Raw genomic sequence first — 25,394 nt, 5'->3', positions numbered from 1 at the left:
GTGTTAGGTCAGGCACAGATAAAACATTTAAATTTCACTTCCCCACAAAAACCACCTAATGCTTTGACATCCTGGCAGGGCTTTCCGAGGCATTGCTGAGAGAAAGAGGCGGAAAAGAGAGCAGGAGGCAGCCACCATGATGGAGAGGTACCGTGTCCTGGCTGTCCTGTCCTGTCCTGTGTGGTGCTAACCCCCTCTATTTCTTAATGGATATTCTGGCTGAATTTTAACCTTATCTCTATCTATTCAGGGGTCGTCAGTTTACTTAACGGAAAAGGGCTACAGTTTGACACTGACTCCTGAAGCAAATAGTCTTACACACATATATGCAACACATCGCTGGTGCATTTGTCTTTGCCTTCAGTGCTGCAGTTCAGGAAACAGAACATTCCCTGCACTCCTGTCCTCAACTGCTGTTATAGGACCATCACAAAGGTCGTAACAGTATCCCTGTGTGTGTGTGTGTGTGTGTGTGTGTGTGTGTGTGTGTGTGTGTGTGCTATGAATCCTGGAGGCTGTGGACTGCAGGTTTAATTAGTGTTCTTCACTGAACACTGAGGAGTAAAAGCGGGGTCTATCAATACAGAGCTGTAGCTCACTGCTCAGTGGACAGCACTCAAAGTCAACGAATCAATCAGTATTTGGCAACAGACCTTTAGCCTGTGTGTGTGTGTGTGTGTGTGTGTTTGTGAATAACTAGTTCTTCAAATAGCGCAAGAGAATAATTTTTCTGTGTGTCACTTTCAGAATGCACTGCTTTTAATAGATAGGTAGTTACACAAACGGAATTATGCACGTTTGAATAAGCAAGAAATGTTTCTGTTGCAAAGCATTTGGAAAGGTCAGTCGGATTGAGAGGGTTGGGTGAGATAGTTGCAGACACACATGTATTCATGCGCACACACACAGCGACATGGATTTGACTCAGTTGTCTTAATGCCAGTGATTTTAAAAGCTCTTGTCACTCAGAACAAAAATACAACTAGGGCTGACTGATGGATACCCTTCTCCTCTGACTCATCCCTCTATTTTAGGCTCTGCCTTCACAACTCCTGCAATCAACACTGACATGTCAACATTTTTTTTTTGGAATGCCTTGAAACTGCACTCGTGATACAAAATAGTTAGAGGGTTTTTTTTTAATGCACGTGGGAGGGTGTGTGCTTTGCATTTTACTGTGAGCTTTTGATGAACCTTGCAGCTGTTGGGTTTGGGTTACACTGATATATCAGGATGATACTGGCTTTTTATTACTTAGACTTTTGTTTGATGGGGATGTTGTTCAGTGTTATGGAGTTGGTCAAACAAGCTAGAAATAACTGACTACAGAGGGAGGCCTGATTAAGAATAATGAGCAGTGAAATTGTGCATCACCTATATCAGTTGTCATGAGTCATAACTTTGTTTCACATCACTTCCCTTTTTCAGTTCACCACAGAACTCTGAAACCTGTGAACTTAACAACTCATGTTTAATTGGGACGAATATCACCTTCATAAAATGGAAAATGTCTCCTCATTGCCATCATTGCAGTCAGCTTTTCCTTCAGTAACCAGTAAAAACACTGAATAAAGCAGTTCCACCTTAAAAATAACTGTTTCTCCCATGCTGTTGGGCAGACAAAGGACGTCCTGGAGGGGCTGCGAGCCAAGCTGCTGCTAACGTTAGCTCAGCTTGTTTCTCTGATAATTTGAGATCCAGACGTCCGATGACTAACATCCTTCATGAAATCTAGAGTTAAAAACCACCAAGATCTAAACAGTGGATGGTAAAAATGTGGCTTCAAACTGGATAAAAAGTCAATGTATGACAGCTTCTGGCAGACAACCACAACGCTGACACATGCACAAACAGTATATGACGCCATCGACAGGCGACCAGTGAAACGCAGCGTTACCTGAAAAAATGACAAATTTCTCTGAACATCGCTGGAAACATTTGGGATAATAGAAGTACAAAACTCAATTACTTATAGAATATAGCTCTAGTATTTATAGACATTTTAATGCAGAAATTCGACATATAGAGTAATAATTTGGCAAGAATCTGGTGAAACAATACGTATATCACAATACAGGGCTTATGATTTAATATTTTGTAATATATTGGGATACTGTAAGCAAGGCGATATATTGTGATTAAAAAAACTATTAAATTTAGGAAAGCTGACATAATATAAAAAACACACCACCGTAAGCATAAAATCTAAGTAAAATGTAAAAAAAATTATGTAACCACAACATTGTATTTAGGTAGCAAGACTAAAACATGATTGACATACTTTGTTGGTCTTTATGTCCCCTTTGTGTAACCCTCACTCCACTTTGAAGGTTATCATCATTTTGCATATTGAAAACATACAGATTATCCAGACACGTGTAGACAGTTGACGAGACCATCCACATCCACTTCAATTCAACAGTTTCTGCAGAGGTAAAAAGAACAGTCAGCACAGTGATTAATCTGTTTTTGCTGTTTGTGTTCCTTGACTTTGATGATATTTGCAGACATTTGGCTAAGCTACCATTAGCTACCTGGCTACATGGCAGGGATAGACTGAATAAAGTTGTATCCGTGCTCTGTTCTGTCGACTCAACCTCTTCTAACGTCTTCTAGAGTCCAGATCTTGTGACTGTTATATTGTCTTTGACATAGCCAGTGTCAGACTCACACCAGATTCAGTTAAAGTCACATTAGTGTGTACTTTCTGCTACAAGGAGCTCTCAGTTTCATACTGTAGCTTCACTTAAAGAATGACAAATTCAGGGATAAGCACCACAAATGTAAGTAACTTGCACTATGCTGAACCATCACAGACAGACAAGCCTTGATGAATAATAAAAAGCTGTGTTTTAGACTTCACTTTAGACGTTCCACTTACTACCACTCAGGGCTGTTTCTCTATTTCCTTTCCTGTTTCTCTTTTTATATTCTCTCTCTGCCCCAATAATTTTCTACTAGTCATGAATCATACAAGGCCTTTTATGGAATAATATATATAAATGTAACATAACTAATATGTTTGTGATCAGGGGCATGCAGAAGTAATGCTAGAGAGGCACCCAACTGAGCAGGAAAAGAAAGGGGGAAAAAGACAAGAATTCAGCCTGAGATTTCCAATATGGACTGATGATTCAACATGCATTTGATAGTCTGTTATCAGTAGCCATTTAAATGAGTTGAATGAGTAATTCTCTTGACTCAGTTTATTCCGGGGATTTATAAAAAGTTTGATATGACATATCTGAGTATCTTCAAACACTAATTTAAAGCACTACACTGGCTTCTAAGTTTGGCCTGATGTATGATCTAAAGATTGGTACTAAAACCACCTCAGTACCCGATAGATAGTAGTGTTTCAATTCTAAACTTTTATGGATCACCTCCCGATTCCACGCGTCCAAGAAGGGTCTCTTAGCTCTGCTGCTTGGAGAATACTTCTTTGGAGGAGACATAGACTATCCAGACATTTTAAAATACCTTACCTTACCATAAAATACCTTGTGCAGACTGATTGAATTTCACAAAAGTCAATCAGAGGCAGGTCAGAGGAGATTTGATACCACAGACGTTCATTTTGAAGCAGAGAAACAAACTGTTTTGTGGCTTTTTTAAGGACAAAATACAGAAGTCAACAACGTCCGGCAGGCGAGACACTCTGAAGCATCTGAAAACTCTTTTGATGGGATTTGAAGATGCTCGGATCACAAAGCCAAACTGTGTCGCAAATGCAATGTCATAAAGCCATAACAGTGGAGATTTGGGTCAGTCTTTGGGTTCCAAGTGACAAAGCAAAGTTCGTCCGTGCGTCCATGCAAAAGAAGAGGAGTATTTCATCCAGGGGTGGTGCCTTACGTCCTGCGTCAGATAGTGTGGTCTGCCTGAGTGCATTCTCATCAGCTCACATTGGGCTGTCTCATCACTTTTTTGGATAAACTAGCTAAAGGAATGAGTCCTGGAACCTGGAACTGAGTTAGCATTTAAGCACTTCCAGTTCCCTTGCCTCAAAGTCAATGGGTTTTATTGAGTAGGTTTTTCAAACCATTTTTTTAGGGTTTAGGGTATTGCAGAAAATAGATTTTTCTGAAAAAATTATGCTTTGTTTTTAAAAGGCACAAACTGTGACTTTGAAGCACTCTCTAGTATAATGTATGCTAACATGTTAGCATGTGCACAAGACGGGCTACTTATACTTGCGACTGATTTTGTTCCCACTTTCTTGTCACAGCTCTAGCTAGCATTTAGAATTGCTTTTTGTTGCGTTAATCTGTGTTTATAAGTTATTTTTGTCCTCTGGCTCTGTTCCTCTGTTCTGTTCCCTTTTCTTGACATTTCTGTCTCTTTCTTTTCTTCCCTAAAATGGTAGAAATTTTCGCAAACACCTTAGGATGGTGGGCAGCCGCAAGATGAAGGTCCAGAGTAAGTCTTTCATACTATCTGTATGCATGTATATGGCTGATGCCGGTATGTTTCATGTTTTCATGTTTTCATGCATTCATGCTCTTCAGTGTGTGCCATTGTAACATCAGAACTGAGGTTCATCAGAATTTATTTATGCTTTATGCATGGAGCAACGATACTGTGCATGTGTTAGAGTATGAATTCGACATGCCATCAAAAACGTATTCCTTAAAATCCTTATTGATTGTCATTTGGTCAGTCTCCACTGAAGTGTTTAGACTGGTGTGTACTGATTAATTGTGTTTGTAGCTGTGACTCTGAACAGTTTTTTATCATATTGGTTGTGTATTTATGTGTGTGTGTGCGATTGTGTACTGGAAAGTTCAGTTTGTATCTAACGCTGGTGAATTGAGTACCATAAAACTCAGTACTTCCTTGCATTTGTTTGTTTGTTATATCTCTGATTTGATTACGAGTAAAATGTGTAGAGTGATTCTTCTCATTACATTTTTAGTACTTGACAAACCAATGCTGGCTGACAGTGCCAATCTAGTCAAAATTAAGATTTCGTCTCAATTGGTTAAAGGATAGAATTATAATATCTTGACAACTGCATAACTGGATGAGAGAGGGAGTTTAGCCTAGCCTCAGCAACAAAATGTGTAGTTTTCCTACAAATCTAGTTTGTAGAAAAACTACAAGAAATATTCTGGCAATTCAGCCTGTCCTTCTGAGATATCCAATACTGATTATTAAACATTTATTTTATAGTCTGTCTTCAGTTGCCATTTAAATTAGTAGATAAACTGCTTTTTCCTCTCTTGACAGTTAGCCTTAATAGGCTAGTTGCAGTCTATGAAAACCCCCATGACTTTAATCTGTGAGACTGAAAAAAAAAGATTGCACCAGGCTCAGATTTCCTGAGGTCCTTGATATGAATTAAATCAATAACATGAATAAAAGCAATATGGTTTTTCTGTCAATTGATTGGTCACTCAAGTCATTTTCCAAATAAAAATGCCCCAAATCTGCAGGCTCTCGATTTGTAATTTCACCTCCCTTTTTGCAAGAAAAATGCTATCTAACTGGCGAGCTAATTTACATGAATTGTTGGTTGGCTAGTTAGCTAACAACAGCTAACTTAAGATGTGACTATATATCGATCAGTCATAACATTACTAACACTGACAGGTGAAGTGTAGCAGGCAGCATTAGGATTTGAGAGACTTTGACAAGGGCCAAATTTTGATGGCGAGATGACTGGATCAGAGCATCTCCAAACCTGCAGCTCTTGTGGGGTGTTCCCGGTCTGCTGTGGTCGGTACCTATCAAAAGTGGTCCAAGGAGGGAAAAGTGCTGAACCAGAAACAGGGTCATCGGGGGCCAAGGCTCATTGATGCACGTGGGGAGTGAAGGCTGGCTGTGCGGTCCGATCCAACAGACGAGCTACTGTAGCTCAAACTGCTGAAACAGTTAATGCTGGTTCTGACAGAAAGGGGTCCAGAGACAGGGTCACGGGCTCACTGATGCACATGGGGAGCTACCCAGGTGGTCATAATGTTGGGTGATAGGTTTATATGTATGTTGCTTGTATTCTAACCATCTTCAAAATGTGGTTGTCTTTCCAACGTGGACAAGCCTAGCACAGTGGTTCCCAACCTGGGAGTTGGGACCCCCACTAGGTGCTTCACAGGGGGTCGCAAGGCATTCTTGATTCTTGATGTTAATTTCTGTGAAGAAAAAATGCAATTGTTATTTTTAATGTTTAGATTATTATTTTTGATCTAAACTTTGAAGACCTGAACATAATCTACATTCACAGAGCTTTCCCTCTCTGATAAACATCCTGCATTAAAAAATGTTTAAGCTAATAGAACAGTGCCCAAGCGTCAGGGAGAAGGGGGGGGGAAAGCCTATTAGGTCTGTATGATTGTATTGATTGATTGATAAAGACAATGACAAAACTCTGATGTAATAATGCTATATTCACAGGAAGTAATCTGCTAGAACTTTTTCCAAATTGCTCATTTTACACAAACTTCCTGCACTTCACTATTTGGGTTTATTGTATAGTTTCAGTCAGGGGTCCACAGTTTACTCAATGATAGAAAAGGGGGAAGTTAAACTGCTGCAAAAACCTGATATTTATCAAGTGTTGAATTGAATAACTCTTTGCGGCTTTTTATTGCCTTTATGACAGTTACAGATGAAGATAGTCAGGAAGGGGGGCAGAGAGGGGATGACACGCAGCAAAGGGCCACAGGTAGGATTCGAACCCTGGGCTGCTGCTGCAAGGACTCAGCTCTACCCACTGAGCTAACCAGGCGCCCCTATAACTTTTGTTTAATTTTAAAATGATCCTAGAATCAACAAAACAATCAAAATCAAAATCACAATAGAATGTTGAAATAATACCACTTCAATGAAATTCAATACCTTTTTAGAATTACCACCTAGCCCTATGTCAACATAAAGCACTAAGGGAAGTCACTTATCTAAGGGGAGACTTGCATCACTTTAGTATGTACGTTCTTCACGCATACTGGGTCAGCAAGACAGAACCCTTGATTTCTGGGGTTGATAATTCTTTAGAGAGTGCGTACGTGTTTGTGAGTGACTCTTTTCCCCCCTAACTCCATCAGCCTTTGCCGACCGCCGAGCCAAGAGTTTCAGCCGCTCGTGGAGTGACCCCACCCCTGTCAAGCCCGACTCGCTGCATGACTCCAGAGACAGTGAGTCCATGCTTTCACACACAAAAACACACACAGTACATTTACACACGCTTAGTGCTGGGTAGCAACTGTTTATAGGGGATTTTCATAACTACATGCTGTATACACACACAGCTGAAAGCACACAACAAATTAGTGCACTCACACACACATACACAAACTCTTACTTACTCTTACTGTGTTTAATGTGTACAATTTATCTGAGTACAGTATGTGCTGCCTGTATCTTCATACTCTGTGTGTCTGTTCTCGGCTGTTTTCATACATCCACACAGCCTTTCCCATCTTTTAACCTTGTGTTGCCCATCTGCCTGTTGCTTTTTGCCATAGCAGTCTGTATCTGGCTGGGCGCATAAGGAGAGTGTTATTGTGTCGTCTGATTTTAACTCTTCCATTCCTCCCCTCCACGCTGGAAAAATAACAGGTGCATTGCTTTTTAATGGATCACCCTCCTCTCTAATCTTTTTTCTGTGTCATCCTTTCATCTCACCCTTTGTTCCTCTGTATGTGTGTGTGTGTGTGTGTGTGTGTGTGTGTGTGTGTGTGTGTGTGTGTGTGTGTGTGTGTGTGTGTGTGAGCCAGGTGGCGAATTTCAGAGCTCCTCAGGGACACTAGATGAAGGACTGGATGAGGATGCCGACTGGGAGGAGGAGAGGGAGATGGAGAGAGCGGCGTGTGAAGGAGAGGACTTCAGCCCACCCAAAATCATGGTGACGATCCCTACAAATGGACTTTGAAGTTACACTGAATATATCTACAGGTTGTCCATTCTGATGTGGCTGAGGGGATTTAGGTTTTTCTGCCTTCTGTTTCCTGTCTTCCACAGCTGATATCCTCCAAGGTCCCAAAGGCAGAATATGTTCCCAACATCATTCGTAGGGATGACCCTTCCATCATCCCCATTCTTTATGTGAGTAGCAGACAGCTTTACACCACCACTGGTTTAGGTTTAAGGAATTAAGTGCTGTATTTATTAATTAACCCCTGTATTTATTAAGTGCTGTATTTATTAATTAACCATTATTAATTAACGGCTGTGATGCAAGAAAAAGAAAAATGATTTAGATGGTTGAAAATGTTGAATTCAACGTTGCTTTTCTACCTTACCAAGACAGTGGCAATTTAAAGCAACATTGTGTAAGATTTGGTAATGATGCAATTGTTGTGTGCTGTTCATTATGATCAGATTACTCATGATCTAAATGTAGCAAATCGGTCTAAAGTGCTACCAGTGTATAGACCAACAGTCCAACACCTCTTCTGGTCTAAGGACCCAGTCCCAGGCTTCCAGGGAAGTACGGCTAACTAGCTAATAGCAGCTACATTTCACAGAAGTTACTTTACTGTAAATCACAGTGAGCAGAGGCGGAGCAGCCGGAGGACATCAGAGGGAAAACCAGAAGACTTTTTCTCAATGAAATATGATCCAGTTTCACCAAAACCACTGACATAGTTGGTGTTGTGTGACTGCTGCTTTATGTGTTGGACCAATCATAAAACTATGAGGACTGTGGAAAAGTGGCATGCCTTGGTGTTGGTGACTAATTTACACCACAAATTAATCAGAAACCAAGTTTAGTTCAGTTAACATTTGATCAAATTTAAGAGTATCCAACATTTATTTCAGTTTGACGACCAGCAACTGCTTTGGAAGTGATGGATTTGTTCAGTCATGTACCCAGGGTTCGTTTTTGTGAGTAAAAAAGAGATTTGTCAGTCATCCAGTTCAAATGATGTCTCTCCTTAGCAATATACAGACTGATTGCAGTCTGGCTTTGATGGTCTGTTAAGTGGCGCCCTGTTCTTTGTTCAGACAAAAATATAAAGGGAATCTCTATTCCTAGGAATAGAGATTCAAAATCTAACAGACAAACTGTGTAAGAGTAAAATTAGCACTGTTCAGTCAGACAACTCACGTTTGAAATGTTTATTACAGCAGTATAGCATATTTAGATTTTGGCGTCTAGGCTCCGACCTCATCACTCCCCGCAGATATGTTTACATAGAGATATTAGAGGGAGTGATGAGCAAATATCTTAACCCCTAGCTAATAATAATAATAATAAAATAATAATAATAAATGCTTTATTTTTGGATAGGGACAGTGCACATTAATGAACATCGATATTTAAACATCTCTGTAAACATGCCGGATTATAGCAAAGCTGCTAATTTGCATCCGTAGTCCGTAATAAATAAATAGAAAAAATACAAATAAAAGAGACAGCAAATAAATAGATAAAATACAAATAGAAGAGACAACACACACAGCACAATAGATTACACAATCAAACTGGAGCCTACAGGTGGATGCTGGGGTGGTGGTGGAGCTTACAGCATAGCAGGCAGCAATAGCTTACAGAGCAGCAGCAGCAATACGGATGCAGGGCAACAGCGGCATTGACAGAGCAGAGGGAGAGCTGGGAAATTGTGCAGTTTAAATAGACCGCCAGATTGGAAGGGTGCGCTTGGTTAGTGATTATGGAGTGAGGCATATCATGTGTGTATAGCAGCGCAGCGCGAGTTGACTGCCTGAACTTGCCGCAGGCTTCGCTCCATTTATGGTATGGTATGGCTGTATATGTAATGGCTGTAAATGAACGTTGTGTGTGGAAAGTCAACAGTTGATTCAATTTGTGCTCAGTAGGGTTTATTATAATAATAATTCCGTTTTGATCTCCCATTTAAAGGACCATGAACATGCCACGTTTGATGACATCCTTGGTGAGTGTGACTTGTGTGTTTTTTTAAACATTAGCTCTGTGTGTGTGAGTGTGTGTGTGTGTGTGTGTGTGTGTGTGTGTGCGTGTCTGTCTCGAGGCCAGCCAATTTGTGTGTCTTATCATTACAGCTGAGTGGGAAAAGTAACACCTCTCTTTTTCTGTTTCTTTCTCTCTCTCGCTCCCTCTGACTTTCTCTCACCCAGACGAGATAGAGAAGAAGCTGACCGCGTACAGGAAAGGCTGTAAAATCTGGAACATGCTCATTTTCTGCCAGGTGAATGACAGTGACAGAGAGAAATTGTGACATTATTGGGTCACCTTTTCCTTTGAATTAGTGTTGGGTTGCAATAAGTCAGGTCAGTACTTTGTAACTAGTAGTATTATATTGAAAGATAACCTGATACCAGCTGCTAAAGATACCCTTTCATACTCCCGTATAAACAATATTTATTGAATACAATATTTCCTATAGAATCATAAGATAAGTGAATATTAATATTATTATTATATATAATATTAATATTGTTTGGACAGGCCTGCCCCCACTGCTAAAAAAAATCCTAGAGGAAACACTGTACAACATACTATACTTCCCAGAATCTGTAGTAACAGAAGCTCCTCTCTACAGGGAGGTCCGGGACACCTGTACCTGCTGAAGAATAAAGTCGCCACCTTTGCAAAAGTGGAGAAGGAGGAAGACATGATCCAGTAAGACTAATTTTTTAGGTGTAACCAAAAACACATTTGTTAAGGGTTGGGGACATCTCCAAACACAGGAGTTAAATGTTTATGAAAAGAATGTGACAAATTTTCTTTCTTACATAAAAAGCATAAAACCATTTGATCAATATATCCAACCATAGTGCAAGTGCATCAAAAACCATATGGCAGTTATGACGTTAACCGTCTTTGTAAATCACTTCCTCTGCTGCTCTTACCCATTTGTTGTGGATTTTCATAACCTCTCCTGTGTGTTCAGGTTCTGGCGGCGGCTCAGCAGGCTGATGAGTAAGCTGAACCCAGAGCCCAACCTCATCCACATCATGGGATGCTATGTGCTGGGGAGCGCTAATGGAGAAAAGGTAGCTATCTTTGTATTCTCTCTTTGAGTCATTTGTGTGTGAAGACACATGCAGCACTTTGACATGACAGGAAAATAGAATCTTTGACACCCACTCAATTAAGTTACACACACATGCACCCACTCACCTGCACTGCAATAACATGCTCACACATTCACTCACGCACACCTCCTGTACCCCTGTCATGACCCTTCCACCCCCACGGAGACTGATACATACTCGCTATATGCAGACACACTCACATACAGCATGCACATGAACATGCCCACATTTGTGTTGGCTATTTCCAACTTCAATATTGGAAAAATGATAACCTCCGTTTTACAGCACTGACAAACACCGTACAGTGAGCAGCTGTTCCGCTCTGAGGCTCAAAAAAGCTGTAAGAACAAACAAGAACTAAGTTACAACACAATAGAAGTTTCCAAGAGATACTAAAAATGGATAAACACTGGTTATTAGCAAAAGGCTAATGCTAGGTGTAGAATGTAATGTGAAATTGTCAAAAATGCCAAATAATGTGCTGGGCTAATGCTGTTGATTCAGTGGAGCCGCAAATGTTACAATTCTGTGAACTGGCCTGCTATTTATCTCTCCATGGTCTCATTTGTTTACAGTGATTACAAGCAGGAATTAATCTGAAAGTGATATATTAATGTTTCAAAATGCTGCTTGTAGCACATTTACAACAGTCCTTGTTTTCTTGTGCCTTGGGCCTATACCTCCTGAGTATAAAGAAGTCCTAGCAGTGCTCTGTGGCCCTCACAGTGATATTTGGCATCTTCACCACAGTGATTGAGTGCGAGTCACACGACTAGGGGGATGAACAGGGAAGGGCTTATTCGCTGCATTTAACAATTTTCCCCCTGCTGCTGCCTGTGCGCGCTCCTGCAAGCTCAGCTGGAGAGCAACTATTAATAGACTGAGCTACCTTCACTCAACTCCACCCCCGTTGTACACTGAAATCATAGATGAGAAATTGTTTTCTTTAGAAAGGGTCTGCCACAGATTTTAGTTTAGTTTAAATCAGTCTGATATTAGCAGCTAACTGGAGTAAAGTCATATCATCTCAAAATAGGCTGAGATACCTGCATTATTTCAAACACATTTAGAAGGTGTAAGATGTCAGTGGCTAGCAGTTGTAGCCACTCACCCATTAAGTACTTTTTATTGGTATTTAAAGTCATACAAATGCAACAAACCACAGATACATTTAGATGACCACAGTATACTCAGAGCCCAGAAGCCTACATGTAGCCTACAGTGCTGTAAATAAATACAGTATATGGTATTCATGGTATTATGTTGATATGATTATGTTGACTCATTCTGACAATTGAACAGAATATTGTGCATGTGATGACTTATAGAATGAAATGATGCTGACATGTTTTGGAGAGAACAACCCACCCCAACTGGTCGAGACAGACGACCACCCACCTAGAGCCGGAGGATCTGTCCTAGGTTTCTGCCTTTTAACAGGCAGTTTTTCCTTGCCCTTGTCGCCAAGTGCTTGCTCATGGTGGTACTGTTGGGTCTCTGTAATTAATGTTATAAAGAGTTCGGTCTAGACCTGCTCTATTTGAAAAGTGTCCTGAGATTGGTGCATTACAAATAAAATTGAATTGAACTGAACATTATGATTTCTATATTCAGGTGAGTATACACTAATGAAAACATACCTATGAATATTATATTAAATTTCTGATCAAAAGATCCTCCTAAATGTTACACACTGGACCTTTTAAGGACACAAGGGTCTGTGTCAGCTTTAAAAGGCCGGTACAGTTAGTCTGTTTGTCCTCCACTACCTGCCTGTATGTGACCCTGCTCTACCAGACCTTTACCTCACTGTAGATTAACTCTGACTGATGTGTCTATATGGCCATAAAACATTACCAGTGCCTCTTGCTCGTACTCCACTATTGCAGTGTAAGTGGCACGCTAACCTTTTCACACACACTCTGTTGCGGTGCTGCAGGGCCTCCTCCTGCTCTCTGCATACAGTCATATCTCTGCATCATCACAGGTTTGTTTGTGTTTGTTTTAAAAACGCCTGATGGCATTTGGAATTAATTGTTCTCTCTCTCTAACTCTTCCTCTCTGTGTCTCTCCCTCTTTCTCTGCAGCTGATTCAGACTCTGAAGAGGCTGATGAGACCCTCCTCAGTCGAGTTCAAGTCCCCACTAGAGCTGTCTGCACAGGGTGAGAGCACTACACACACATTTGCTAACAGTTAAACTCACACATGTTATTATTGTTTTTTTTTTTTGCTGTCTTTACTCAGATAACACATATTTAGTTGCATGTACCACAGCATGTACACACACAAAGAACACACATACAGTATTTGACTTGTTATCGACCTCACTGGTACACTTGCTGAATGTAAATTGTGGGCATTAATCAATGCCAGTAAGCCTCTCAGCACTGAAGAAAGCACAATGGGGAGTGTGAGCAAACATGTAGGTGTGAATTCAATGCATCCCTCATCAGTCATTTCTAGTTCCCATGATGCCATAGTCGCTGTACGCTTTCACATGTACAGCCAATCACAGTGTGTTAATGTGTCACGTTACCTGTATATCTACTCTACACTGGGATACACCTGGTGGAGATCTGGACTGGGTTGCGCCAGCTATGTGTAAGTTCATGGTTAAACCATGATTACTTTGTAAAGTCATAACTAAAGCAAGTGACAAATCAACGATTAGAGTTCTATCGCCATGGTTACTGTGCACATTAGCTTTCTGGCTTGCATGAACCACTTGGCTTTGTAGCGTATCGTAGTAAACTAGATGGATATGGAAATATCATATGAATACATTAGGTCTCTATTTGATTACTGTTTCACCATATGAAAAATTAGTATAATTCTGTGACATTGTATGATTTACACCACCATATGGCATGTGCACCTATTTAGTTGTTACTTAGAGTTAAGTTGTAACCTATCTCTGTGGTGCAACCGCTTTCATTTTGGTAGTGCATAAATCACAACTTATAATAATATACTTGTGTAGTAATGTTATGTTATAACTAGGCTAAGTTTGAACTTACACACAGCTGCTGCAACAGGCTGCTGCACTCTACTGACTGCACTCTTCTTGTTCCTCTTCCAGAGAATTATTGCCTGTTTGTTTTCCTGTCCTCCCTCTGCATCCTTTCTACACTTTCTTTCTTTGTTCTCCACACATACAACCTGTAGTGCTTTCAGCACCGGTCGTACTTTATTCATATTACTGGACTGAATGTACTAATTCGACAGGTCAGAGATCAGTCCTTAAGCTGAGATGTTTGTACAATATCTTTCTGCCCTCTGCATTTAAATGTATTCAATGCAATTTGCATATAAATGTCAAACTGTCCAAATTGCTTTTAGCAAATTGAGTTGTTGAGTTGAGTAAGTGCACATATATTGCCTTGATGCTTTGTTTTCTAGTTCATAGATCAGAAGCTATTAGATTATAATTTATTAGCACGGAGGTTCTTGCTAAATAGCTTGCCAACAAAATCACTCTATGACATTGGTGTATGATATTATGTTTTTATACCATTTTGGAGTAAATTGTATCTTCATACATGGATTTATTTATTTTAGCATCGACCTACTGTAGAAACATGGCTGTTCAACATGGCGGCCTCTGTAGAAGAGGACCTTTGCAGATAAAAGAAAAAACAAACAAACGAAAACACAACAATTCTTATATTATATATCAATATTTCAGGTGAATATACGCTAATGAAAACATACCTATGAATATTATATTCCATTTCTGACAACACATCCTTTTCTTGGCTCCGCTTAGTTTTGACTTGTCTGTAGCAGGAAACAATGATGGCTTTCCTGGTCACATATGTTTGTGAAAAGATTTGATGAGAGAAATAGTCAACGCAGTAACAGAATCTTAATCCATATTTGACCTAGTTTGACAGTTTGAGCTGAGTTTGGTGCATTGAGCTGGACGGACTCACTGAAAATCACCTGTCAATCACAAAGTAGCCACGCCCTAAAGCATACCCTGCTTTATAGTCTATTTTACTCTAAATGGGACCATCATTTACTAAATGAACATCATGCTGTATGAAAGAAGACTGAAACTAGAGATTGAAACCATAAACTCATTAGGAAACTTATTACTGAGCTAATAAATCAAGTGGTCGTCTCATTTCTCCATATAACAATACTATCATACTTACTATAATACTTCTTTATTTGTAGCCAATGGAGCTTGCCATTAGAAAGATTGCAGGTATAAAGCACTTCCGCATGGCCTCACTTTTCAGAGCCAGGAGCTCTGTCCACTAATTGCATACTGTCAGTGTGTTGGACAGGACCATCTAAAATCAGCAAGCAGATAGATAGATAGATAGATTTTATTAATCCCCAAAGGGAAATTGGGTCGTCAGCCAGGTACATTTAAATACAATAAAATACATTACATATTGTAATATAATAATAATATTATTATTATTATTATTATTATTATTATTATCATTACATATTGTAATATAATAATAATAATATTATTATTATTATTATTATTATTATTATTATTATGTGTCTGCAACGTCCTGTTGCAGACATATAATAATAATAAAGCTGGCTCAGGCCCTTCTTGTAGATGGCCTCTGCGTTTGTGGACCAGTCCAGTTTATTGTTCAGTGTGACACCCAAGTACTTATACGCTGACACCATATCCACATCTGTCCCACCGATGCTGACAGGAGAGGGTACGGGCTTGTTCCTTCTAAAATCCACCACCATCTCCTTTGTCTTTGCCACGTTCAGCTGCAGGTGGTTCTCCCCACACCACTTCACAAAGCGGTCGACCAGGTCCCTGTGCTCAGCCTCCCTCCCACCCTCAACACACCCCACAATAGCCGTGTCATCAGAGAATTTCTGAAGATGACACGACTCAGTGCAGTACTTAAAGACTGGAGGGTAGGTGGTGAAGAGGAAGGGAGACAGTACAGTTCCCTGGGGGGCCCCGATGTTACCAATCAGACGGTCAGCACCCACCTGCATGTTCTCCAGTTTGGCCTTAGGCAGTCCGGGCTGGATGGTGTTGAAGGCACTGGAGAAATCAAAGAACATGACGCGGACTGATGTGTTGGGTCTGTCCAGTGAGGAGTAAGCCTTCTGCAGCAGGTAGATCATGGCATCAACCCCCACATGGGGCTGATATGCGAACTGCAGGGGGTCTTGCGATGCGCACACCAATGGGCTGAGGTATGCCAGGACCAGTCTCTCCATGACTTTCATGATGTGAGAGGTCAGTGCTACCGGCCTGTAGTCCTCCAGTGTCACAGGACGTCCTCTTTGGGGCACTGGGACCAGGCAGGATGTTTTCCAGAGCAGAGAGATGGGTGTCAGCAGTAGGTTGGGGGGTGGGGATGACAAGGGTGATGCAGAGAGGTGTCTGCTGCAGGAGGTGGTAGGTGGCTGTGGGAGATGTGAGGATGTCCTGGGGGTTGGAGGTGTGAAAGAGTCCGTGGTGAATGTCAGCAGGGGGGTGTGGGGCAGGAGGTGGTGGGGGGTTGTGGGAGTGTCCTGGGGTTGTTGCTCAGGGGAGCATTAGGAGGGCTGCCGGGGGTGGGAGAGCTAGAGTTGAACCTATTGAAAAACTGGTTCAACTCGTTGGCTCATTGTTTGTTCCCCCCAGCTGCCCCCCCTCCTCTCCTCTGAAAGCCAGTGATCTCTTTCATCCCACTCCACATGTCCCTGGTGTTGCTGTTTTGCAGTTTGTCTTTCCAGTTTTCTCATATAGTTGTCCTTGCTCTCACTGATGCTGCGTTTGGGGTCTCTTTGTACCGTTTGAGTTCCCTTATCTAAAGGCCCTCTTCTTCTCGTTGAGAAGGGCCTTCAGGACGCTAGTTACCCACGGTTTGTTGTTTGGGTAACAGTGGACCTTTTTAGTGGGGATGGTGTTGTCTATGCAGAACCCAATGTACTCAGAGACACAGTCAGTAAGGCAATCAATGTCCTCCCGTGTGGCTCATACAGAGCATCCCAGTTAGTGGCCTCTAGTGCTCCGCGCAGTGTGCCTCAGGAGACCATTTCCTCACTGTCTTCACTCTGACTGGGTGTTGCTGAACCACTGGTTTGTATGATGGTGAGAGCCGGACTAGGTTGTGGTCTGACCTGCCCAGTGGTGGCAGGGCAGTGGAGCTGTACTCATCTTTAACATTTGCATACAGCAGGTCCAAGGTCTTATTGTCTCTGGTGGTGCATGTGACAAACTGGTGGAAGGTTGGGTGTGGATGAGAGAGAAACGTGGTTGAAGTCCCCTGTGATTATGATGAAGGCCTCTGGGTGTTTCGTTTGTAGTCCTGCAGTCACAGTGTGGATGACGTCACACGCTGCTTCTGCTTTCCCAGACGGAGGAATATAGACAGTGATGGCGATAACACTGGAAAATTCCCGTTGCAGATAATATGGACGAAGTTCGATGGCGACAAGTTCGATGTCCGGGCTGCAGACACGCTCTTTCACACAGACGTGCCCGGGGTTACACCACCTATTGTTTATGAGCACGGCCAGTCCCCCTCCTTTTTTCTTGCTGGTCGCAGATTGGTAATGTTGGAGTCCGGTATCTGCTTGTGTAGCCACGTTTCCGTGAAACACATGATACTACACTCCCTCCGGTTCGTCCACTTTATTTGCCAGCGACCTTACGTTTCCTGTGAAGATGTAAGGTTTAAACCTCCTCTTCTTCATCCTCCGTTTAACCCCTGCTCTGCAGCCTCGCCGTCTCCTCCTCAGCTCCTCCGGTATGGAGGGTCTCTCTCCAGTCAGGATGCTAGGGTGCCTCAGGGCAATCATCTAGTCAGGGGTGTAAACAATGCGACTCCCCATCACCATGGAGACCAGTGCAAACAAAAACTAAAAAGAAAAAGTATTTTGGCGATATGGAAAAGGTACTAAGAAAGTAAGAAAACTGTTAAAAATAGCAAAAAAAAACACAGGCTAAAAACACACTGAAAACAAACTAAAACTACAACAATCATAGGAGCTGCCATAACAGGCTGCCGTTGTAACAGGCGCCATTCCAGAGAAATGCACAGAAGTGAGTAAGCGGAGAATGATATCATGTGCCAGAATTTTTGTTGTGATGCTAGATGAGGTCAGCTTTTCCCAACAATGTACCAGTTTGTAACCTTAATCCTGTTTTCTTTGTGTTGTCTCGTGGCTGCAGGAAAAGAGATGATCGAGATGTACTTTGACTTCCGTCTTTTTCGCCTGTGGAAAAGCCGCCAGCACTCGAAGCTGCTGGACTATGACGACCTCTTGTGACTTCGCACACCTTTTGTTGGCTTGTTGGCTAGTTATCTCACGTCAAAGTCCGCTGTACGGTGACAGGGCGTTTGGATTGCAGGGCCTCCGAAATGCTTCCTGAATGGCTCTGTGGCAGATCTGGAGCAGCAGCGCAGTTGGGTCTTTTTGTTCCCTTCTCAAGAGGCAGGGTGGCCCTGTAGATTCCGCCAGCGATGTACTTTTTCTCTCCCTTATCCATTTTCACTTCCCACCCCGTCTCTGAAAGAAGAGAAAGAGAGGAGCAAGAAAAAGGAGGAGAAGTGAGGGACTCATCATCCTAGCCTAAATGTGTCAGAAGATGCTAACTAGAGTTAGATTCTTGAGTTCAGAGAGAACTGTTAGACAAGAATGACAGCAGAGAACAGAACTCTTCATTTCTAGCATTTAGAGGGAGACAGATTTTATTTTCCTTTAGCCAATCTATCTGCTCTTTTAAAGATGGAGGCTTGTATGGATGGAAGTATTTTCTTTGTCAGCTGTGGAAGTTATTCACAAGGGGATGAGAGCTTACATGTAAATAAACAAGTGCTTATGGAGCATTAGAGAATAGATTTACAGCACCTCTCTCCTTGCTATCATGTAAAACTCTAGGCATTTAAGTAGTCTATAGGTATATGTGTTTATTTAACACAGGTTTTTTTAAAACTTAAAATAAATGTGTAAGTATTTTGTACAGACTGATGTATTAACTCAGGTTAAATCCCTTGTTTGGTACTAAGAATTATACTCACTTTTGGCAACATACTGTAGATCAGAATCCAAGGCCTTCATACTCCACACAGTCACCTTTAGTGGAATGTTCTGACCATCAGGTATATGTGTGAAGGGCAGAGGTTTTCTACATTTTCAGTCTTTCAAGTCAACTGTAGCCAAACAGACAGATGTATCCATGCATGTTTCATAACATTACAGCACTAGCTATTCTTTCTTGAGATGTTAGTTCGCAGGTGCTGATTTTGTGTTTGCATTGCATGTGTATGTCCATAGCTTACTTGCATTTTGTCTCTCTGTAAAGAGGTTGACAAGCAGACAAAAATGCGTACTGATAACATACATATTGTGTATTTAATAACACTTAATTTACTCACATGTTTTGGAGTGAATTTGAATTTGACTTAACTTGAATAACTCAAAAGTAGCAGTAGTGGTGGAGGTGATACTTTCCTTTGACTTACTTTTGATTCTACTCACCATCAAATTGTTGTCCCTTTGTTAATACACCCTTAAAACCGGTACTCTTGAAGCCAGTGCTCTAGTCAAATAATTTCAGTTAATATCACATTATGAAGGTTTGTGTCTTAAAGCACAGTCCTTGTCATACCCATTTGTTTCATTAATATCTATTTAGTAGCTATCAGGACATTTTCACTAGAGTTGAAATGGCATATATGTTTTGTGCTGACTTTAAAGTGCACTCCAGTGATTTAGTATTTTACTTTCATTACGCTGGGGGACTATTAGAAAAATAATAATCAAAATCTCAAGATGTCCTGACTTTATTCCCTACTATGGTTCAAAACTCCAACAACACTGGATCCTACATTTCCCATACTGCACTGGATAGCATCTTTTTATTACCAAATTCCAAAAGCCCAACCTTTTGAGACACAGGCTTCTTGTTAAAGTTGATGTCTGAGCCCAAGCTGAGAAACCCTGATGACTTCACCAGACACTATGACATCATCTGGGGTATTTTCTCCAACTTTAAAGTGACAGATTTTTATGTGGACTAGACCGAAAATGGTAGATTGCCCCTTTTAAACCTTTCAAAAGTTTTACATACTGTCCATTATATCACACTAGTATAACCCATTATACAACAAAGGCCAGTATTAGCCAGATGCTGCATTATTCACCTAACCTGCAGGAAGTCATTCTATTTTGTAAAGCAAGGGCTTACCCCATTACACTGTATAGTTAAAAACGTAAACGTTTTGGGGGAAAGTGCTGTTTTAAAACTTCAATTCAGTTTTATTTGTATAGCGCCAATTCATAACAGAAGTTATCTCAGGACACTTTTCAAATAGAGCAGGTCTAGACCGAACTCTTTATAACATTATTTACAGAGACCCAACAGTACCACCATGAGCAAGCACTTGGCGACAAGGGCAAGGAAAAACTGCAGAAACCTAGGACAGATCCTTCGGCTCTAGGTGGGTGGTCGTCTGTCTCGAGAGAGATGCACAGGTGTCAGATAGGATGAGTGACATTTACATTTCTCCATCTGAAGCTTGTGCTGAGGTGGCCATGTCCTCCCCCCTGCAAATATGCAGCTTCATCATTAAACTCATTGTCTATATGCATTCCTGATATTTTTGCAGACCAAATGTCCTCACAAAGGTAGGAAAGAATGAGGAGAATCCAACAAAAGTAAAGTCTTTTTGCCCCTCATTTTTTCAATAATTTGGTTTCAGGATCAAGAGTTTGATTTAGATTGAAGTTAAAGCTGCAGTAAGTCATTTTTATAATAAAAAAAAAAAAATTGTCGTTTGCTGAGACTTTCACTATTTCAGTTTATCCTGACAGTTGTACATGAGACAGATAATCTGTGAACAAATCTGTGAAAAATTCTGATCACCTGGGCACCCTGGTGGTCATAATGATATGCAGCCCCATAAGCAACAAACTGTGATGCACTGTGTGTTCTGACCCCTTTCTGTCAGAACCAGCATTAACTGTTGCAGCAGTTTGAGCTACAGTAGCTCGTCTGTTGGATCGGACCACACGGGTCAGCCTTCACTCCCCACGTACATCAATGAGCCTTGGCCCCCCCATTCCTGTCTCTGGTTCAGCGCTTTTTCTTCCTTGGACCATTTTTGATAGGTACTGACCACGGCAGACTGGGAACATCCCACAAGAGCTGAAGGTTTGGAGATGCTCTGACCCAGTCATCTCGCCATCACAATTTGGCCCTTGTCAAAGTTGCTCAAATCCTCACGCTGCCCATTTTTCCTGCTTCTAACACATCAACTCTGAGGACAAAATGTTCACTTACTGCCTGATATATCCCACCCACTGACAGGAGCCATGATTACCAGATAATCAGTGTTATTCACTTCCCCTGTCAGTGCTCATAATGTTATGGCTGTTCGGTGTATTTTTCTCAGCTGATTGGTTGTTTAACAAAAGGTTATTTGTCATTATTAGTGAAGCTATACCTACTGCAGCTTTAAGGAATGTGTCAGGGGATGAATTACAATTGTAAAACAATATGTCATTCATCCACATATGCTTCCTTACTTTTTAAGAATTTAAATGTGTGTGTCTTGACCATGGCTGACTGAGCCCTTTAACTACTGATGTGTACATTTGTGTCTTGATTTTGCTTCCTGATCCTTGCAAGTCAGCCGAGCTGGAAGAAGTGTTCATAGCATTAAAGTGTTTGAATAGTTCTTAGCTTACAGGATCAGAATGGAGGATTCAGATGCCAACATCTTAGTGCATTCTATAAAGAGAACTTTGGTCCAAATTTGGACATTTAGGCATTTGAAATATCTCCTTATTGCCAGTGAGGATGTAAAACAGGTTATTAAATATTAGTAAAGTTAATAACTGTCTCAAGAGAACTGTTTTATATTGTAACTGATTTTTAAAGGGGGCAATAATCACTGCTTTGGAAGAGTGTGAAATGAGAGGTTAAACTCTTTTAAAATGGCTGAGTAGGTTTTTGGACTGGAGCCCTTTCAGTGGATTATTCCTCAGCAACACTGATACCATCCTTTTGCAGTGCATCTGTAGCTGAATGGTTTAATCATGAGTTACTGTAAATTCTTTAAATTTATATCTGTGTTAGTGTTAAAAATGCTTCATACTGTTGTCAACTTATGCCACAAAGTAGCATGTATCACCACCTCACTGTCAAATTAATTGTGATAATTTAGTATAAGACCATAGTGGTGTACAATGGTCAGACGAGACAAATTTGTGTTGATGCCATGGGCTCCAAACAGACCCCAATAGCAGCACTGGTTTGTGCAATAACTGCTGCCATGCCTGAAATGGGCCAGAACCATACCGTTTTGATACTACTGATTTTGGTCCACATGAGTACCCTTACTTCTTATTGGGTGCCATCACCTCTGGTGAGCATGGCCATACCCACCACTGAGGTCACCAAGGTATAAACCTCAGTATTTTTCCAAGGGGTAGATAATAAAAGCCTAAAAATTACTGCTTTGAGTTTCTGGACTTAGCATTAAGATAGCTGTGTGTTTACACAGAGATGCAAAGAAATAAGCACTGAAAATGTCCTTGCTAAAACATATAAAAAAATGGCAAAAGAGTTAGGGTTAGGGTTATGGTTGTGCTTAATAAGGGTACTGGCACCTTTTTTGGTCCAATTCAGGAACTGAATTGCTCAGAGAACCAGGCCTTTATTTCAATTTCTTTTCACATTTAGTATATAATAAGTATATAATAGTATATAATATATAATATTAATGTTATTTGAACTTCCACCTCTTCCACAGTCACCTGTTGTCTTGATAAATTCAGGATATTTCCACTGCAATCTGCTGCTTTCCTCTCATTAACAGAAATGTTCATTTTTTATTTCCAGTGGCTTCCACTTTGCCGTTTTTTGGTCACGGTTAACCTCCTGTCAGTGAAATGTATGTTTTACTGAATATATCATATGAGCTATTACAGGTTATTCCATATTTCTTTAATTTAAAAACAACCTTTATTTGTTTGGTCATAGGCTTTTGTTTGAAAATGTACACCATTTTATTTGAAATTCATACAATTTCGTATGGCCAGGAGGTACTGCCACTTATGTTGCTAGTGTTGCCATTAATGTTAAAATCACAGAACACTAAATGGTTCCTTCTATTTGCTCGTGCATTGTAGCACAGAGGCTTACATTCTCAAACATGGCTGTTTTGGATTTTTTATGCTGTGAAATGGATGAACCTCATAGCCTCATGTGTGCTCAATTATCTCTTTGCTTAGAGGTAGTATCTGGTAATTGTGAGTATTTGTTTAAATATTACCCACTCCCTAAATATTTCTTCTGTAGCAATATACTGTTTATGAATATTTCTGTATGGTTCTTTATATTTGTGTAACTCTAACTCCAAGATAGGGAACATTGTTCAAGGTATTGTGTTAGTCTGTAATATCTTCGGAATTTAATGACTATTGATTTACAGTACTGTGGATGATGGACAGAAACAATGTATGTTGAAGACTGACCATCTCTTCTTTGCTTGGCTCCTTTATATTCTACTAAAGTGCAGTCTAGCACTAATCCTGCTCATAGAGGACTCCTCTGCTTTCTCCTTTGCTGTGATTTTAAGTAAAGGCTAAACCCCAGAGCCTAATTAGGGTTAGGGTTAGGGTTACATTCTCAATGGTTGTCCATCTTTTATACAGTTGTGTTAAAACATGATTTAGGTGCATTTACATTTGACACTACTGTATATATACAGTATTGATATTGGATTTCATGCTGTATCTAAATGCATTCGTACTTCATATAACCTACTGTACATTTAAATTCTTCCCCCTCTTTTGTGCTGGATATGGTAGTACACTGGCTGAGATTGTTGGGATATATAACATTTACATTACTTTTATTGAGATTATTGAAGTTCTGACTGACTCCAGCAGTGGTTTAGTTGATGTTTCTCCTTTATCACATCCAATCTGATGAACCAGGCTGCAAGCAAACTCCACTGGATGGTCTAAGATTATCTGCATTGATAAACAATGGAATTAGGTCACCAAAAAAATAGTTTTTTCACTTAAGGCTCAAATTTCACATACTATCGCCATTTGGTATTGGGCAGGTAGCATACAATGGGTCAATTTTCAAACTGCTGATTAGAGTGAAATTTACCAACTGAAAAACCAAAACAGTGAGCTAAAAGAGCTGAGAGGAGAGAATTGTTTGTGGGTTCATGACTACAAGAGATCTCCGTCACAATAAACAAAAAAATATTTTTGCAGCTTTAAACTCAGAACTGAGCGCTACTGTACATACAAAATGACCACTGGAGAAAGCAGAGGACATCTCCTAACCTTAATATTAAAAAGGAGTTGAACAGGGATAATCTCAGAGAGTCAAGGACCGTCACAGCAATCTTTTTTAGGTGTGGGCGACTTTGAAATAGCGGCATTGAGGACTTGTATTCATATAGCACTGGAGTTGCACACAGTCTGACTGGTGCTGGCTCACTGAAGCTGCCATTTCCATTTCCTGAGATCATAATTACACAAATCAAGAGACTGATATTTGAATGCCTTTCTTCTCCTGTTATTTTCCAAATGAAACTACGTGTCACCATTGAGAAGAGGAGACATTTCCCCCCTGTTCGAATTATTAATAAGCATTGTTGTGCCTTCCTTGGCACTCATGCTGGTTTCCATGAAGATTGCCAGGGCTCAGTCGGGAGCATGATTGAGTTTGATGAGGATGATGGATTGATGCTGCTTTGATTGCCCTGACACCTCCAGTTGGGCTATGATTATATTTCGGGACGAGTGGAAAAATAATGTGTTTATGTAACGTCTGTTTTACTTTGCATCAATTTGTATGTCATCTAACTGAGCATTACATTTTGGAATAGCTTTCTTAGACTAATATGCAGTAGATACTGTAGGAGTGGTAGATGTTACAAATAATGGTCAAAAACAGGTTTATAATACATATGTCTTGATAAAGAAAATAATCTTGTTATTATGAAAGGTATTTTACCAATTAACATGACGGTATCTGGTGATTTTGATACAAAGTTAAAATATGTCTGGGTAGCTTTCCTGAGCTTTTGGGTTCTTCCTTATAGAATAGACACTATCAGTGGAACTTTAATCCAATGTGAAACTTATTCTAAATGAACTACTAGCAAAGAAATGTTGCATTGCACAATGTTGGTAATAACCTGTGATAAAAATATTGTTTTTAAAGCATCTTTTCCAGTAAACATTAGTTCTACACAGCTTGTTTCATTGTCTTATTGACTGAGTGATGGTTAATACAGTAGAAAGGTCAATGTAGCTCTATGTTGCTCTAACTCCACCTTTTATGAAAATGTATGGGCTCATGATCCTATAGTGTGCTTTGGATTAAAGTCTCTAATAAATTATCGCACTTATTACTAATCTGTTGATATAATATTATATTAGTATTCACTGGGTG

At 40.4% G+C, this 25,394-nt stretch overlaps 1 protein-coding gene across 3 annotated transcripts in view; it reads left to right on the top strand.

The window, feature by feature from the left end:
• The window catches only part of nsmfb (NMDA receptor synaptonuclear signaling and neuronal migration factor b), a 55,231-nt gene extending 30,037 nt beyond the window's left edge, over positions 1–25,194 (top strand). For 2 of the 3 annotated variants that reach the window (XM_051422310.1, XM_051422309.1), the window contains 11 exons: positions 79–147; positions 4,367–4,419; positions 7,044–7,133; positions 7,716–7,843; positions 7,960–8,043; positions 9,824–9,857; positions 10,060–10,130; positions 10,485–10,564; positions 10,836–10,938; positions 13,068–13,143; positions 18,138–25,194. In XM_051422310.1, coding sequence (XP_051278270.1) covers positions 79–147; positions 4,367–4,419; positions 7,044–7,133; positions 7,716–7,843; positions 7,960–8,043; positions 9,824–9,857; positions 10,060–10,130; positions 10,485–10,564; positions 10,836–10,938; positions 13,068–13,143; positions 18,138–18,235 — 886 coding nt within the window. In that variant the 3' untranslated portion in view covers positions 18,236–25,194. The remainder of the gene's footprint in view (positions 1–78; positions 148–4,366; positions 4,420–7,043; positions 7,134–7,715; positions 7,844–7,959; positions 8,044–9,823; positions 9,858–10,059; positions 10,131–10,484; positions 10,565–10,835; positions 10,939–13,067; positions 13,144–18,137) is intronic. The other variant, XM_051422312.1, reaches the window with a different exon arrangement.
• Positions 25,195–25,394: the final 200 nt, after the last annotated feature.

This window comes from Dicentrarchus labrax, unplaced genomic scaffold (assembly GCF_905237075.1).
Source record: "Dicentrarchus labrax unplaced genomic scaffold, dlabrax2021, whole genome shotgun sequence".
Taxonomy (NCBI): Eukaryota; Metazoa; Chordata; class Actinopteri; family Moronidae; genus Dicentrarchus; species Dicentrarchus labrax.
This window is presented reverse-complemented; position numbering and strand designations above follow the sequence as displayed.